Source organism: Bombus vancouverensis, chromosome 17 (assembly GCF_051014615.1).
Source record: "Bombus vancouverensis nearcticus chromosome 17, iyBomVanc1_principal, whole genome shotgun sequence".
Lineage (NCBI taxonomy): Eukaryota > Metazoa > Arthropoda > Insecta > Hymenoptera > Apidae > Bombus > Bombus vancouverensis.
Window position 1 is genome coordinate 4,478,389 of NC_134927.1, and position 14,178 is coordinate 4,492,566.

Consider the following 14,178-nt stretch of genomic DNA (forward strand, 5'->3'; position numbering starts at 1 on the left):
CGTCGATTCACGAAACGGTCGTTCATATGGCGCCACAAGCGTGATTAGTCAGTCAGTCAGCCGCGAGCCGCGGTGAACTGAAGGCGTAGTGAGTGTTTCTGTGGGCCGACGGGCCAAAAATGGCGGAGCGTACGAAGACGACAGCCCCGGCCACCCGGCCCGTTCCCATGAAGCTGTTTGCCTCCTGGGAAGTAGATTGTACTGCACCGAATTGTATACCCAGGTAATCGATAATCAATCGTAGATTCTTATACAGCTTCTGTGTTACACACGATATTCGCATTGTTACTCCGTTGTCACTGGTGGACGCCAGACACTCGACGGACATTCACGGTATTCACACGCCCTTTTTTCCATGATCATTCATATTTTTCTGTTCGCACCCCTGCCTCAAAGGCACCAGTGTTCGCGTACTGTTTTGACCTTCCATCGGATTAACGTGTTTCTTTTATAACATACGCCAGATAGGTTATTCGGGATGCGTGTCAGGTTGGGACTGCGTGGCGCGCTCTGCCTATTGTAGGATGCTAGCTGTCAATCGGATGTGACAGATGACCGAACGTGTGTATCATAATCTCCATCCCGATATTCACAGTGGTTTTATCTCGCCGATAGTCGATCGATATCGTTCCAATACCGGCGATTTTCCTTTCTTTTTTCTTTCTCCATTTGTTTATATTCGACGGTTTATACTCGACGAGTAAATGCAAGAGATTCGATGCAGAGAGAAAGAGAGAGCGGGAGAGTGAGAGAGAAAGAGAGAAAGAGGAACGAAAGGAAAGTTCAAAGTTTTGTGTACGAGTCTACCGACATTGGCTACCGGGAAAGAATTGTTGCTATGTTGTAGGTCGAATGGTAGATGCTTAGTCGCGTGCGAATAAACAAGTCAAACAAACAGTCGTGTGTTGATTGTGCGTGTACGCTCGTTAGATTAGAATATGTTCCGCCAAAGTTCACACTTTCGTGCAATGGGATGTCGTGTTCGAATGTCATGGTTGTCCGTTTTCACGGGCGCGTTAATTCGATCTTAACCTCCGTTTCGTGATATAATGTCCCATTGAATCATTTTCTTTCCTCGTTACGCGTTTCTATGCACCGATGAACATTCGAAAGTAAACAGAAGCCTTCATGCAGGATATAATATACGAGTAATCCGTAAGTACGTTAATCACGAATTATTTCTGCTACGCATTTTTATCAATAGTTCACCATGTTTCTCTCTGTTTGAAACGAAATAGACAGCGGCCATGATTCGAACTGAATAACTGTATATTATTAATACACATTATTACATTTTGTTCGAATTTAAGGAATTTAATCCTTCATTATTAAATAATGAAAGTTTGGATTAGATTTACGTTTGGTATTTAATTTTTATTTGTATTCTCTCCATTTTACTATATATATACATTTAAAACACGATAAAATCACGGAATAAAGGTGACTAGAATATAAATATATACGTATTTGTATTTTATTCACTTTCATCTTGTATTCTCCTGTAAGAGAGACACAGAGAATGCGCTGAAAATAGGTCTGGTGTTTTATCGCAATTAAGTACATTTAACATTAACATTATAATGTTATTAATAACTTGTTAAAATACGATATAAGTGTTAGAGGATTAAATTAATCGCGTACTCATGCATTAAAGATTAATATTCATTTATTAATCGATTACTCGCATGTATTTACGTATTTAAAAATTAATAGATATATCTGCAAATCTATACGTTAGCAGACACATATTTAACATTTTATAGCATAAAATTTGTACCAAAGAAATCAAGAAGTCTACGTATCGCTATCTGTACACTTTCCAAAAAATGATTAAAATTCCATCATCAAAAAATATATAAAAATATCAACATAATATGAATAATTATTTACATAATGATAATAAATTTATAAAATTTCTCTGAAGAATCGACAACTGATTATTCTGTCGTATTAAATGTTAAATCAAAGCTTCCAGTCGTTTACAAACGTATTTTAATTTCGTTTCGTTTCTTTCTACTCAAGGCACGATATGTTGAAGGTGGTTTTTGTTTCGCCTGATATTTCGGACGTCGGTTGTAATCGATCGAAGATATCCAATATCCAATAACTTAGTAATTTTACTACGTGACATCCGGCTGTTCCGGATCTTATTGCCAGTCCTTTCCGATAAAGGTGTTCTTATTGCGTATGAATCGCTTTGTCGTGCCCGTAACGCAATTCGCTAAAACGTAATTTATATCCGCGTAGTTGCGTCGAGTTTTTTTTTTTTTTTCTTTTCCATCCGGCACGACGTTCGCATAAATCGACGCGACGATAATAATAATAATAATAAACGCTCTCGCACGATCTTGAAATTTATTAAAAATAAAATCCATAATCTTCCATCATGAACGATACATAATCCCAAGGAAGGTCATAAGTTCTTGCACAAATTAGGATACGGTATAATTAAAGCTCGCGCAATCTTCCTATTATTACGTTGTTTATCGTTACTTAGGTTTCAATATATCATCATTGTTATTACATCGTTTATTTCATTATCGTTAATCACATTATTTATTTCATTGTATTACGTCTTCCTACGTTAGTAAATCAAATCGTTCGTTACCATATTATGCAATGTACACATAAGAAATAATTCGAATTAATCAATATTCTATCATTATATAACGTTGAACCGTAATTCGCTGCCCGTGCTCGGCTATACTTAATGTGCCGCCTGGTACATTTAGTTTACACATGATAACGCAAGCAAGAAACTTTCAAGATATCGATTAACATGTTCGATGTAGACGATTCTCCAATTACCGCGAATAACGGGTTTTAAGCTACGTACAGACCTTCGTCGTTCTAATTAATACCAGTTGCGAATTACTCGAGGTCATAGACTACAATTAGTATCGTAAGTCGAATAAATTGCCGATACACCGAGTTTCCTCAACGTTTTGTAACATGTATCAAGTATTGCCCGCCCCGTCTCTATGATAAATCGGATATTCGTAATGAACGTGGTCCACCTGTTGGTTTCCAAGAGGCGCGGGTGCTCGCCATTTGAACGAGCTAAATGGAACGATGAAACATACATTTGCCCTGGCAAACGTCTTGCGCGCTGTTGTCATTTCCAAGCTCAAATGCGGACAAAAGAGTTGAGCATTGGTCGATAACTTTTAATTAACAAACGACGCAGGTTAAATATGTTTTGGGGATTGTTTCGAAGTTTCCAGAACATCAATCGCGCGATATTAAAATATTACTCGTCCTGATGATCGGTATTTGAACGCTCAAATAATAGCAAATGAGTGAAGTTCATCTCAGAGCTTTTTGTATCTTTTTATTCCTTCGGTGTATTTCGAAATGTTCGAAACGTCTCGAGGTTTACGAATGTATTTTGGTTTCCGCTAAAATTGCAATTTAAAACGGCGGATTACAACTACTTTCTACACACGATGTGTATATACTTATCGTGAAAAAACAGTAGTATTTGGCGCTAGAATGAGTATACTCATTTTCGTACCCAGTACTATAGTTTCTTCATATAAACTGCTTCATATAATAAACTGCTCGCAGCATTTAATATTTTCTTTTCATTACGACGACTGTTCTCGTCGTGCAACGAAATAATAGTGCCATTTTTTCACGACGAGTATACTCGTCGCAGCACGAAATAATATTTCCATTCCTTCACGACGAGTATACTCGTCAGAGCACGAAATAATATTGCCATTCCTTCACGACGAGTATACTCGTCGCAGCACGAAGTAATATTTCCATTCCTTCACGACGAGTATACTCGTAGCAGCACAGAATAATATTTCCATTCCTTCACGACGAGTATACTCGTCGCAGCACGAAATAATATTGCCACTTCTTCACGACGAGTATACTCGTCGCAGCACGAAATAGCATTTCCATTCCTTCACGACGAGTATACTCGTCGCAGCACGAAATAATATTGCCACTTCTTCACGACGAATATACTCGTCGCAGCACGAAATAATATTTCCATTCCTTCACGACGAGTATACTCGTCGCAGCACGAAATAATATTGCCATTTCTTCACGACGAGTATACTCGTCGAGAACGGTTGATCTAGTTTGCCGCTGTGATCTTATCTCGGGCGATCGTATATGGTTAGTCGACATTAATAAAAATAATAGTTGACATTAATTGTTATGAATAAGAAAACGCTAATTTTAATTGGGTAGGAGCTGCGTGCTACGAGCATGCTCAAGTTAAAGTAATTTGTCTGATAAAAACAGCAGTTGACATTAATTAGCGTAAATAAAGAAGCTAATCGAAGGTGGATGAAAACCGCCCCTACGAAAACGCCCGAGTCCAGTAGCTTCAGGTGTGTCTATCCAACGTTAAGATCTTGGAATGATTGCGATATGTGTTGTGTGTAAAGATTATATAGGTGTTTATAGCGCCAGATATTTATCATTGTTAAACATGGAATTCGATCGACGCAGCTACATTCCTCGTTTCGCTTCCAATTTGCCAGAACATTGGTCCCAGTTGTGGCAAGAAGCAGAGAAACATTCTCGCATCGTATCGTAATATTTTCAGTGGTTTGCATCGAGTGTTCAAATGTAACTGTCTTCCATAAAAATACGTCAACCCGCCACGGTTATCTTCGATAGACCTATATCTTCGAATACCATAGGTTGCTGTCGTTTGCAATTACGCGAGGTGTATGGAAATCCTCTTATTCAATCGCCAAGTACCTAGCTTCGAGTACGTAACTTTAAGTACCCTAGAATCCGTCAGCGAAAGTATGTCAAGAAAGTCAGGAAAAATATATTTGTCGTGTGTTCCTTCGCTACGTACCGTATTATATACATTTCAGTCTGGCAAATATCGTAATCGGGAAACTCATACTACCCTGGTAAGTTCGAGGAAGAGACACCTTCGTCAAGGTTGGAGTAGCCTGAGACGTTAGAGTCGTCGTTTCGTTCGATTGTCCAACGTCGCCTTGGGATCGTTGCACTGTGAAACACGTCGAATAGGGCAGCTGGTATATTGCATGAAAAATTTGCAGAATCGCGCGTCTAACGCCCCACTGAACCGGGCAAACGACCAAAGAGATCGAGATCGATCCTGCCACGCTTTTTACCTTGAATTATTCACGGATCGCAGCTTTCACGCGCTGCTCGCCGGCGACAGGGTCTTTGGAAAATATTTACAATTCTAATGGAAATCTGAAAAGGCTCACGTGCTACGCGAGCAGTATGGTCTTTTGTAGTTGACCGTCGTCGTTAGAATCGGCCGTTTCATCTGAATTATAATTAGTCCTAGACTATTGCTAGTCCTCTGGCACGAGAATTGCCTACGAGGGATAGACAACTGCGTTTCGTATGTTCCACGCATTACAGTGCATAGCTATTAGGATTTAGTTATCGTTGCAACTGTACAAACAGGGGAATAACGTTAGATATAAATAGTAAAAAAATCGTAAAGTACGTGCGGAATATATTTTTCAGTCCGACAGGACGATAAGTGATATCTGAATCAACCTTTTATTTTTTATCATTCGACTCTACCGGAGTCGGATTTCTGTTATTTTGTACGTGTACGCTCTCGTTCGTAAGTAGCCGGACATTTATTACTGATTTTATACGAATATCTTGCTTCAGTTTCTCTTATGGATTTATTATGTTGTCCTATGATTTTGATGTCACTTTTGCACAATGTTAATTAAGCGATATTTATTTATTTATTTATCTACTTAGTCAGGGGAAGAAAAAGTAACCGAGTATTATTTATCGTTTGTTATTTATTGAATATACGTAGAAATTAAATTTGTAAAATTACATGCTAACGTGCAGTAAATTACAAAGTAATGTGGACTAGATAAGGCACGGTACAACAAATTCTAAATTAAATGACTGCACTGGGGAAAAATATTAATTGAAGAATAGACACCATTATTGAAGTTTGAAATCCATATTATATTATATATATTAGTATTAGTATATATATATTAGTATATATAATAGTATTAATAATGTATTTATTATAATATTTATTAACAAATAATATAAAGGTACGAAGACATATATAATGTATATAATAGTACATATATATATATTATAATAAATATTCTAATACATAGACATATACTATTAAACATATTTAAAACGCATATAATATACATGAAACGTATTAAAAGTACGAATTATATATTAATACTATTATATATCTTTGTATATGTCTATATATAATAGTATTAATATTAATATAATATTTATTATATTATATATATGTACTATATTATTTGTTAATAAATATTATAATAAATATATCATTGATACCATTATATATAGACATATATAATAGTACATAATAAATATATTATTAATACTATTATAATATTTAATAACTATTATAAAATCTGGTACTAAATATATTATTAAAATATATACATATATAATAGTATTAATATATTATGTTTAATATTGTTAATACGTTTTATGTATGTTATATGTTTTAAATATGTTTAATAGTATTATCATATATTTATTATAATATGTATTAACAAATAATATAAAGATACGCAAGCGAAGTGATACGAAGGTATATCAAGATGATAAGGTCATCGAAAAAATGTTGTCTTCCGTCTGTTCTTTATCTATTAATCTATTTAACGTGTCTATTTCCCGCAGAGTATTCCTCCAGTATATTTCCTATACCTTTTACCTTTCGTTAAATTACCAATTTAATTTAAGATTAATAAACACGAGGACAGAGCAATGAAAGCGCCCAAACGATTTTAGCCCATATTTTCGTTTACTCGTCCTTGTAATAACTTTATCAATACAGCAGAACCTCGATTGTCCGAGATTACGTAATCCGGATAATACGGAAAGGTTTATCAGTGTTCGTAAATCGTACAACAAAATCATAGAAAACGTTCGATGGCGTAACATTGTACGTGCCTTTAGGTTTAATTAATCGTCTAATCGATGGAAAGTTCAATTAACCACATCTGACTATTCACGCTATTTTATTTTCTTTATCTTTTATTCGTTGCTATTTTATATTTTATTTGAAAGAATCTAAAATCGGGTAGAGTTTGCAAGCTTCTCGGATAATACGAAGCAATTGGCTGTATCGTTGTCGAGTAAATATCGCTGATACTGTCCAAGGGCAACACGAAGATCGCGAGACAACAAGGTCATAAAATCACAAAGGAAACTAAATTCGTCAGATGTTTATGCGAAGTGTGTAAACACGTCAGCGCTTGGCTGTATGCGTGTATCTGAGAAGCGAAACACAAGTGAAACAAGCTTTCCAGTAAAAGTGGAAAACTGTTTACAAGCTTAGAAAATAATTATTTGCTAAGCACATAATCTTTCGATAAGCAGATTGTCCGATGGAACGTTATTTTTCTAATTCTCCGTTTTTAACGTTTCTCAACATATGTCTGACAAACATATATTTTTTTCAGCCATCCAAAAAACTCCATAGAGAATATAACGTTTAACAATTGCAGTATTTTATTAAAAACCAATAAGCATATTTAAAAATATTCTTAGGGACGCGTTTTAGCGCAATATCCTTGAAAACAGTTCCTTCTATAGAGTAGCATCGAGCAATATTTACAAATATACCGTGTCACGCTCCTCACTTTTTTTCAGTAGCCGTGCGGTATTTTCGTCGCCTGGAATTCCTTTCTCAGTGGCAACCATTTGTCCTAAAATATTCGCGAACAATGTTCTGGTAAAATATCGCGAAATACCCCATGGAACTTGTCGCAGAAGCTCGAGCGAACGGGCATTCAGCGAACTTTTCAATATGATTTTTTACGTGGACGGAATTCCTTAAAAATTGGAATCTTACTGCTTTTGAATCTTTTCGAAAAATACGCGACAGCTCAGGTTTCTTTATGCTCGTCAGAGCGTACGGTCGTTAAGGCGTTAAGGGAGAGATAACCGCGGTCACCATGGCAGTTGAGTCATTGAACCATCGAGTCGCAGCATGGCTAGAGGAGATCTTTTCTTTAGAAGTTGACGCGCTGGCTCGTCTCGGTTTGTCAAAGAACGGGTCACTGGTTCACATCGTACGACGATTATTTCGTCTGGCCAAGTGTCCACGTGCACGATATGCGAATAAATCTTCTACTAGCGTCAGCAAACAGGTAGAGAATCATTATTACGCGATCGGAACAAATGTCGAGGAGCATGGTGAGAGGGTTAAGGTACCGCTTCACCCTTGGTTCGCAGCGTTCCTTCATTTACATGACAAAGTGGTCGCGTTTTCTCATCGCCTGGGAACTTCTTCCACCTCTTTTGCGGTTCTCGCTGCACGGCAGACCGGCATACGCTGGTCGATTCCGAGCACGCAGCAATCGTATTGAATAAATCGCGACCTCGCCTCCGTTACGTTTACCCAGACCGGACGAGTGTACTAATCGCAAATCGCCACTCGACGATGGGGGATACGCGTGGAGGATGCCACAGGCCAATGCGAAATATCCGCAACGACATCTCGCGAGCGTAGTGTGTGTGATCGTGGGTACACGGGCGGTTCGCAAGCCGATCGGTGTAGCTACGTTATCGTTGAAACCGAGGTAAATAAGGCTTCTTCGAAATGGTTGCAAAAAACTGACGATGCTAGCGGCGAGGATGAAAAAGACAAGGAGAGAAATGATTTTATCGTAAAAGATTTATTGCACAGGAAAAAGATTGTATCGTAAGATGATGTACAAATCGACTTAACTGCGGTGTAGTCGACGCAGTGCGTGAATTTAAGTGAACTTAATCGACGCAGCTCAGGACTTAATTGATTTTTCAACTGAGAAGTCTAACGATCGATTAGTTTCCGAACGACTTAGCCAATTTTTAGGGAACGTTCGGCTTGCGCTAATTGGCTTCTCAACCCTCCGTGTTTCAACACTCGTCGCAGAAAAAACTTTCAAGTCCGTAGTTGTATGAGTCACGTTTCGAAATTTCATCGGTCCTGTAACGAGACACGACTGTCGTGGATATGTTTGAAAGCAATCTAGAAATGTGATGTGTGTGTGTGTGTGTGTGTTTAAGGTAAATATCTTGTCTACTTCCATATATCTAGAATACACACACACACGCGCGCGCGCGCGCGCGCGTTTTTAGTTTATATATACACACACGTTTCTATGTCTTTTACATATATATATGGAAGTTGACAAGTTATTTATTTTAACACACACGCACACAAACATTTCTAGATTATACACATACACATATTTCTAGAATATATATATAAATACACACACATTTCATCTACATATGTATATATATATATGGAAGTTGACAAGATATTTATCTTAACAAACACACACACACACATTTGTAGATTATATATATGTATACATACATTTCTAAATTATGCGCGCGCGCGCACACACACACACACAGAGTATATATATGTACATATGCACACACATTTCTATATCATCTACATACATACACATATATATATTTATATGGAAGTTAAAAGTTATTTACCACAAGCATATATTATTTATATATATCACATATTATTTATCACATATATTTAGTAAAAATTAGCGTACAGCATGAACAGCTATTTAAAGGGTATAAGAAGACTTAAATGCGGTCTCAGTGAATATTGAAGTTCATAAGTGCAATGGATAATAATTGGCTATGCTAATTTATAATAATGGGTAATAATAATTGACTGTTTCAATTTTTTGGTTTTCTATAGATACACACTGTTACATTATTGTACACGTTATGTATCGTTTAAATATCTTGCAATTTTCATGCACGTGTATTTTCAAATTGGTTTCATGACTTGATCAGTATAGTCGTGCTATAGTCGAGTCTCGTAACAGTATTTAATCAGTTAGCTGTTCCTGACGAGTATACTCGTTATGTTATGACGTCGTGTTATGACAAGCCCTGCCAGTAATAAAACTAAAAAATAAAACAGTCGTTCCGTTCCAATTACGACAGTCACTTCGTTAATTCTATAGTATAATAGCCGTACGTGTTTGACGAGTATACTCGTCGTACAGGATCGTCAACAGGAAAAAGTCGTCTCCCCGTCGTTTATTTCATTTATTGAAAACGATCATCCGCGATATCCCACATCCCACAACGTTCAACTTGCGTTTATTTTCGAGAAACAGTTCCGTTTAACCTGTTAACTGCAGAATTTTGTTTAAAAAATCCCTTACGAGGTGCGCAGGTAAAATCAAACAACGACGAGTATATACGTCGACCGCAAGTTAAATGCTCTTATTGTGAATTTTACGAAGAAAGTAAAGCAAAACGAGGGAGCATCACATTTTCATTCGATAAAGAGTTAAAAATCAAATAATCAAAATTAATAACCAAATAGTCACACTTTTGTTTTTATAAAATACATAATAGTTTTACTGGAAGCATAAAAAGAAAATACCATTAAATATTACCATTAATAATATAGTAATATACCAAGTAATATACCATTTATATTACTTTTTACTAAAATTTTGACTTCTCCTAGTAAATGGTAATTATCTATTTTACACGACGAGTATACACGTCCACCGCGACAAAGTAAAGTAAATCGACGTGTGTACACGTCGAGCGCAGTTGACCGGTTAACGTGTCCAGCCATGACCAGTCGTTTTTCGAGCAATATCGAACAAATGACGCATAAAATTCGCTCGAATTTACGGCTATCCGCAACGCTGTGTTTCGTTATCGTCGCTGCTGCCAATACTTCGCATTTGCTCATGGAGATCGCCTATCCGTCATGCAAATCATCCGCAAAATTTCACTTCACGTTCCGTTTCCCGTCTTCTGTTCCTCGCGTAACTTTTTCGCCGAGCAATGGCTCGGTTCGATCGCTGGCGTGGCAGTCGAATCGATTCGTCATCGATACATCGAATAAGCAGACTCGTTTCGCGTTTCCTCCATTGTTTCTGCTCATCGCAGTCGAAAGTTGACGTCAATACTTGCGTCGTGAGTTCCTTCTTCGCGTGGATCACGAGCGTTTGCCTCACCAATTCGATGGCAAACGCGGAAGTATCGTTGGCAACATCGAAATGCTATCCGTTTTCGTAGGACGAATTTACGCGACGATTTACGTAGTCGCGTAGAAACTGTGCGCAGCGCGCGCAGGTCAGCCATATTGCTAGGTCTCTTTTTACAAGACTGACGTGTAAATACGATTGAAAATTAAGGGAAATTAAAATTACTATACAGTTGAAAAGTACTGCAACGGTTAGTTGCTTACTTACACATTTCCCACAAGTTGCGTTTCCATTGTGAAATTGTTCAGACGAGTCGAATATCCATAGTCTTGTCGCGTATGATCAGACAGTATTTTCATGCATCTACGGGAAATTTTCTAAGCGCGGATCGCGTGGAAGATTCGCAATGAAAGTTCTGGTTGTACTTAAGCGTTTAGTGCGAGAGATAAATCTCCACGCGGAGATAGTGTTACGACTGGCATACTTTAAATCCGATGGACTGATGATAGAGATACAGACGTGGCGGCACTCGGCGACAATGTATATCGCTGAGTGCCTAATGAACCATCAACATCCCAGAGGTCCTTGCGCCGAAGCTCCTAGAAGAAAGAGCACGTGGCAACGATGGCGGACGCCTAGCAAATGCATGGACGGTGGGGATGTTGAGGGCTGACAAAAGAAACCATATGTGTACATACGCGCGTATACATTGCAATTCTCGTGCAAATTAGGCTGGGAATATTTAATTAGTCAGCTTGAGTGCAAGAAAAATAAAAATGCAGTTATGGATACGATTGTATTTATTGTTGTTATTTTCTGTTATTTTATTTACAGATACAGACAGTCGCTGCCTATTTTTCAAAACGTATGAAAGATTCTGAGTAGACTGTTGGCTATACTTAGGAGGGAGATTTTCTCAGATGAGTAGTCAGTTTAACGAAGTATAATTGTTGGAAGTTGCAGCGTATCTACCTCGTAATAACCGAAATGAATGGCATTCGGTCGGAAAATTTGATATCGACTGGAAAAGCGGTTAGCCATAAGCAGCTTCGAGAATCGATATCGACATCTTCTCGTAATTTTTGTTTATTTTTTCCAACGTTTCTACATATACGCAAATGCCATAACTCGAACAGAGAGAAATTTTCGATCTCGATTCCAACTATTAAACACTTTTTTCCTTTCATCTGTTCCGCTCGAAGTTCGCACTGCGTTTGCGTATGATATACGTTACGAGCAAAAATAGACTAGTTTTTTTAGAAGCAATTACTCATCTGGGAAACTTGCCTTGTTAGCGTTTAGTGTGTAGAATGAATCTACATCAAGTGATAGCTAAATGGAAAATTATTGATTTTTACTATTTACTTATTCAGTATACCATGCACATACACACACATACATATGTATAATTCTGGTGTAAGTTAGTTAGTCGAAATACGTAGTTAGTGAGCCTGATTGCGAAAAAAATTTAATTATAGATGCAATCGTGTTTATTATAGACATTTACAATAAGCTAATTGATGATGGATCATTGTCTAGTTTCCAAAACTCATGAAAGACTGGAGGAAAACTGCTGGTTACATTTAGCGTTTAGTGTGTAGAATGAGTCTCCATCAAGTGATAGCTAAATGGAAAATTATTGATTTCTACTATTTACTTATTGACTATACCATGCACATACACATATATACATATGTATAATTCTCATGTAAGTTAGTCAGTCTAAATACATAGTTAGTCAATACAAACAGTATGAACGCCTACAATAAACTAATTGATGATCGACCATTGTCTAGTTTCCAAAACTCATGAAAGACTGGAGGAAAACTGCTGGTTACATTTAGCGTTTAGTGTGTAGAATGAGTCTCCATCAAGTGATAGCTAAATGGAAAATTATTGATTTCTACTATTTACTTATTGAGTATACCATGTACATACACATATATACATATGTATAATTCTCATGTAAGTTAGTTAGTCGAAATACGTAGTTAGTGAGCCTGATTGCGAAAAAAATTTAATTATAGATGCAATCGTGTTTATTATAGACATTTACAATAAGCTAATTGATGATGGATCATTGTCTAGTTTCCAAAACTCATGAAAGACTGGAGGAAAACTGCTGGTTACATTTAGCGTTTAGTGTGTAGAATGAGTCTCCATTAAGTGATAGCTAAATGGAAAACTATTGATTTTTACTATTTACTTATTGACTATACCATGCACATACACATATATACATATGTATAATTCTCATGTAAGTTAGTCAGTCTAAATACATAGTTAGTCAATACAAACAGTATGAACGCCTACAATAAACTGATTGATGTTGGATCATTGTCTAGTTTCCAAAACTCATGAAAGACTGGAGGAAAACTGCTGGTTACATTTAGCGTTTAGTGTGTAGAATGAGTCTCTATCAAGTGATAGCTAAATGGAAAATTATTGATTTTTACTATTTACTTATTCAATATACCATGCACATACACACACATACATATGTATAATTCTCATGTAAGTTAGTCAGTCTAAATACATAGTCAATACAAACAGTATAAACACCTACAATAAACTGATTGATGTTGGATCATTGTCTAGTTTCCAAAACTCATGAAAGACTGGAGGAAAACTGCTGGTTACATTTAGCGTTTAGTGTGTAGAATGAGTCACCATCAAGTGATAGCTAAATGGAAAACTATTGATTTTTACTATTTACTTATTGAGTACACTATACATGTACTTGTATATGTATCTATAATTCTTGCGTAAGTTGTACTCGAAATATGTATAGTTAATTGTCAACTTGGTTGCAACAAAAATGCAATTATAGATTCGTACAACAAACTCGAAACTCATTGTTGTATCAGTGAAATGGAATGCGCGATCAAATTTCTACGCCGCTTATTTTCGCGATATCTCGTCCCAACGTATCGTCGCTGCTAATTTTTGAAGTGCACGCGTATTCGTGCACGACACACACACATTTCGAAGAAAGTGCGAATATATATATATATATGTATTGCTTGTAAATTTCGTCATCGTATAAATCGGTGAGCGTATAAATGACTCAATATGACCCAGAAGACATATGTAAGATACGATTAATTGGTTTAATATTCAACTCGCCTATCGTTATATTTATTTATTCTTTGATATATGTTATTTATTATCAGTATCTATCAGTAAATATGATGAATATAGAATGTACATATAT

At 36.7% G+C, this 14,178-nt stretch overlaps 1 protein-coding gene across 6 annotated transcripts in view; it reads left to right on the forward strand.

Moving 5' to 3' along the window:
- Positions 1–46: 46 nt before the first annotated feature.
- KrT95D (phosphofurin acidic cluster sorting protein KrT95D) overlaps positions 47–14,178 on the forward strand; it is a 186,313-nt gene continuing 172,181 nt past the window's right edge. For all 6 annotated transcript variants that reach the window (XM_033349688.2, XM_033349689.2, XM_033349692.2 and 3 more), the window contains exon 1: positions 47–223. In XM_033349688.2, the coding sequence (XP_033205579.1) occupies positions 120–223 (104 nt within the window). In that variant the 5' untranslated portion in view covers positions 47–119. The remainder of the gene's footprint in view (positions 224–14,178) is intronic.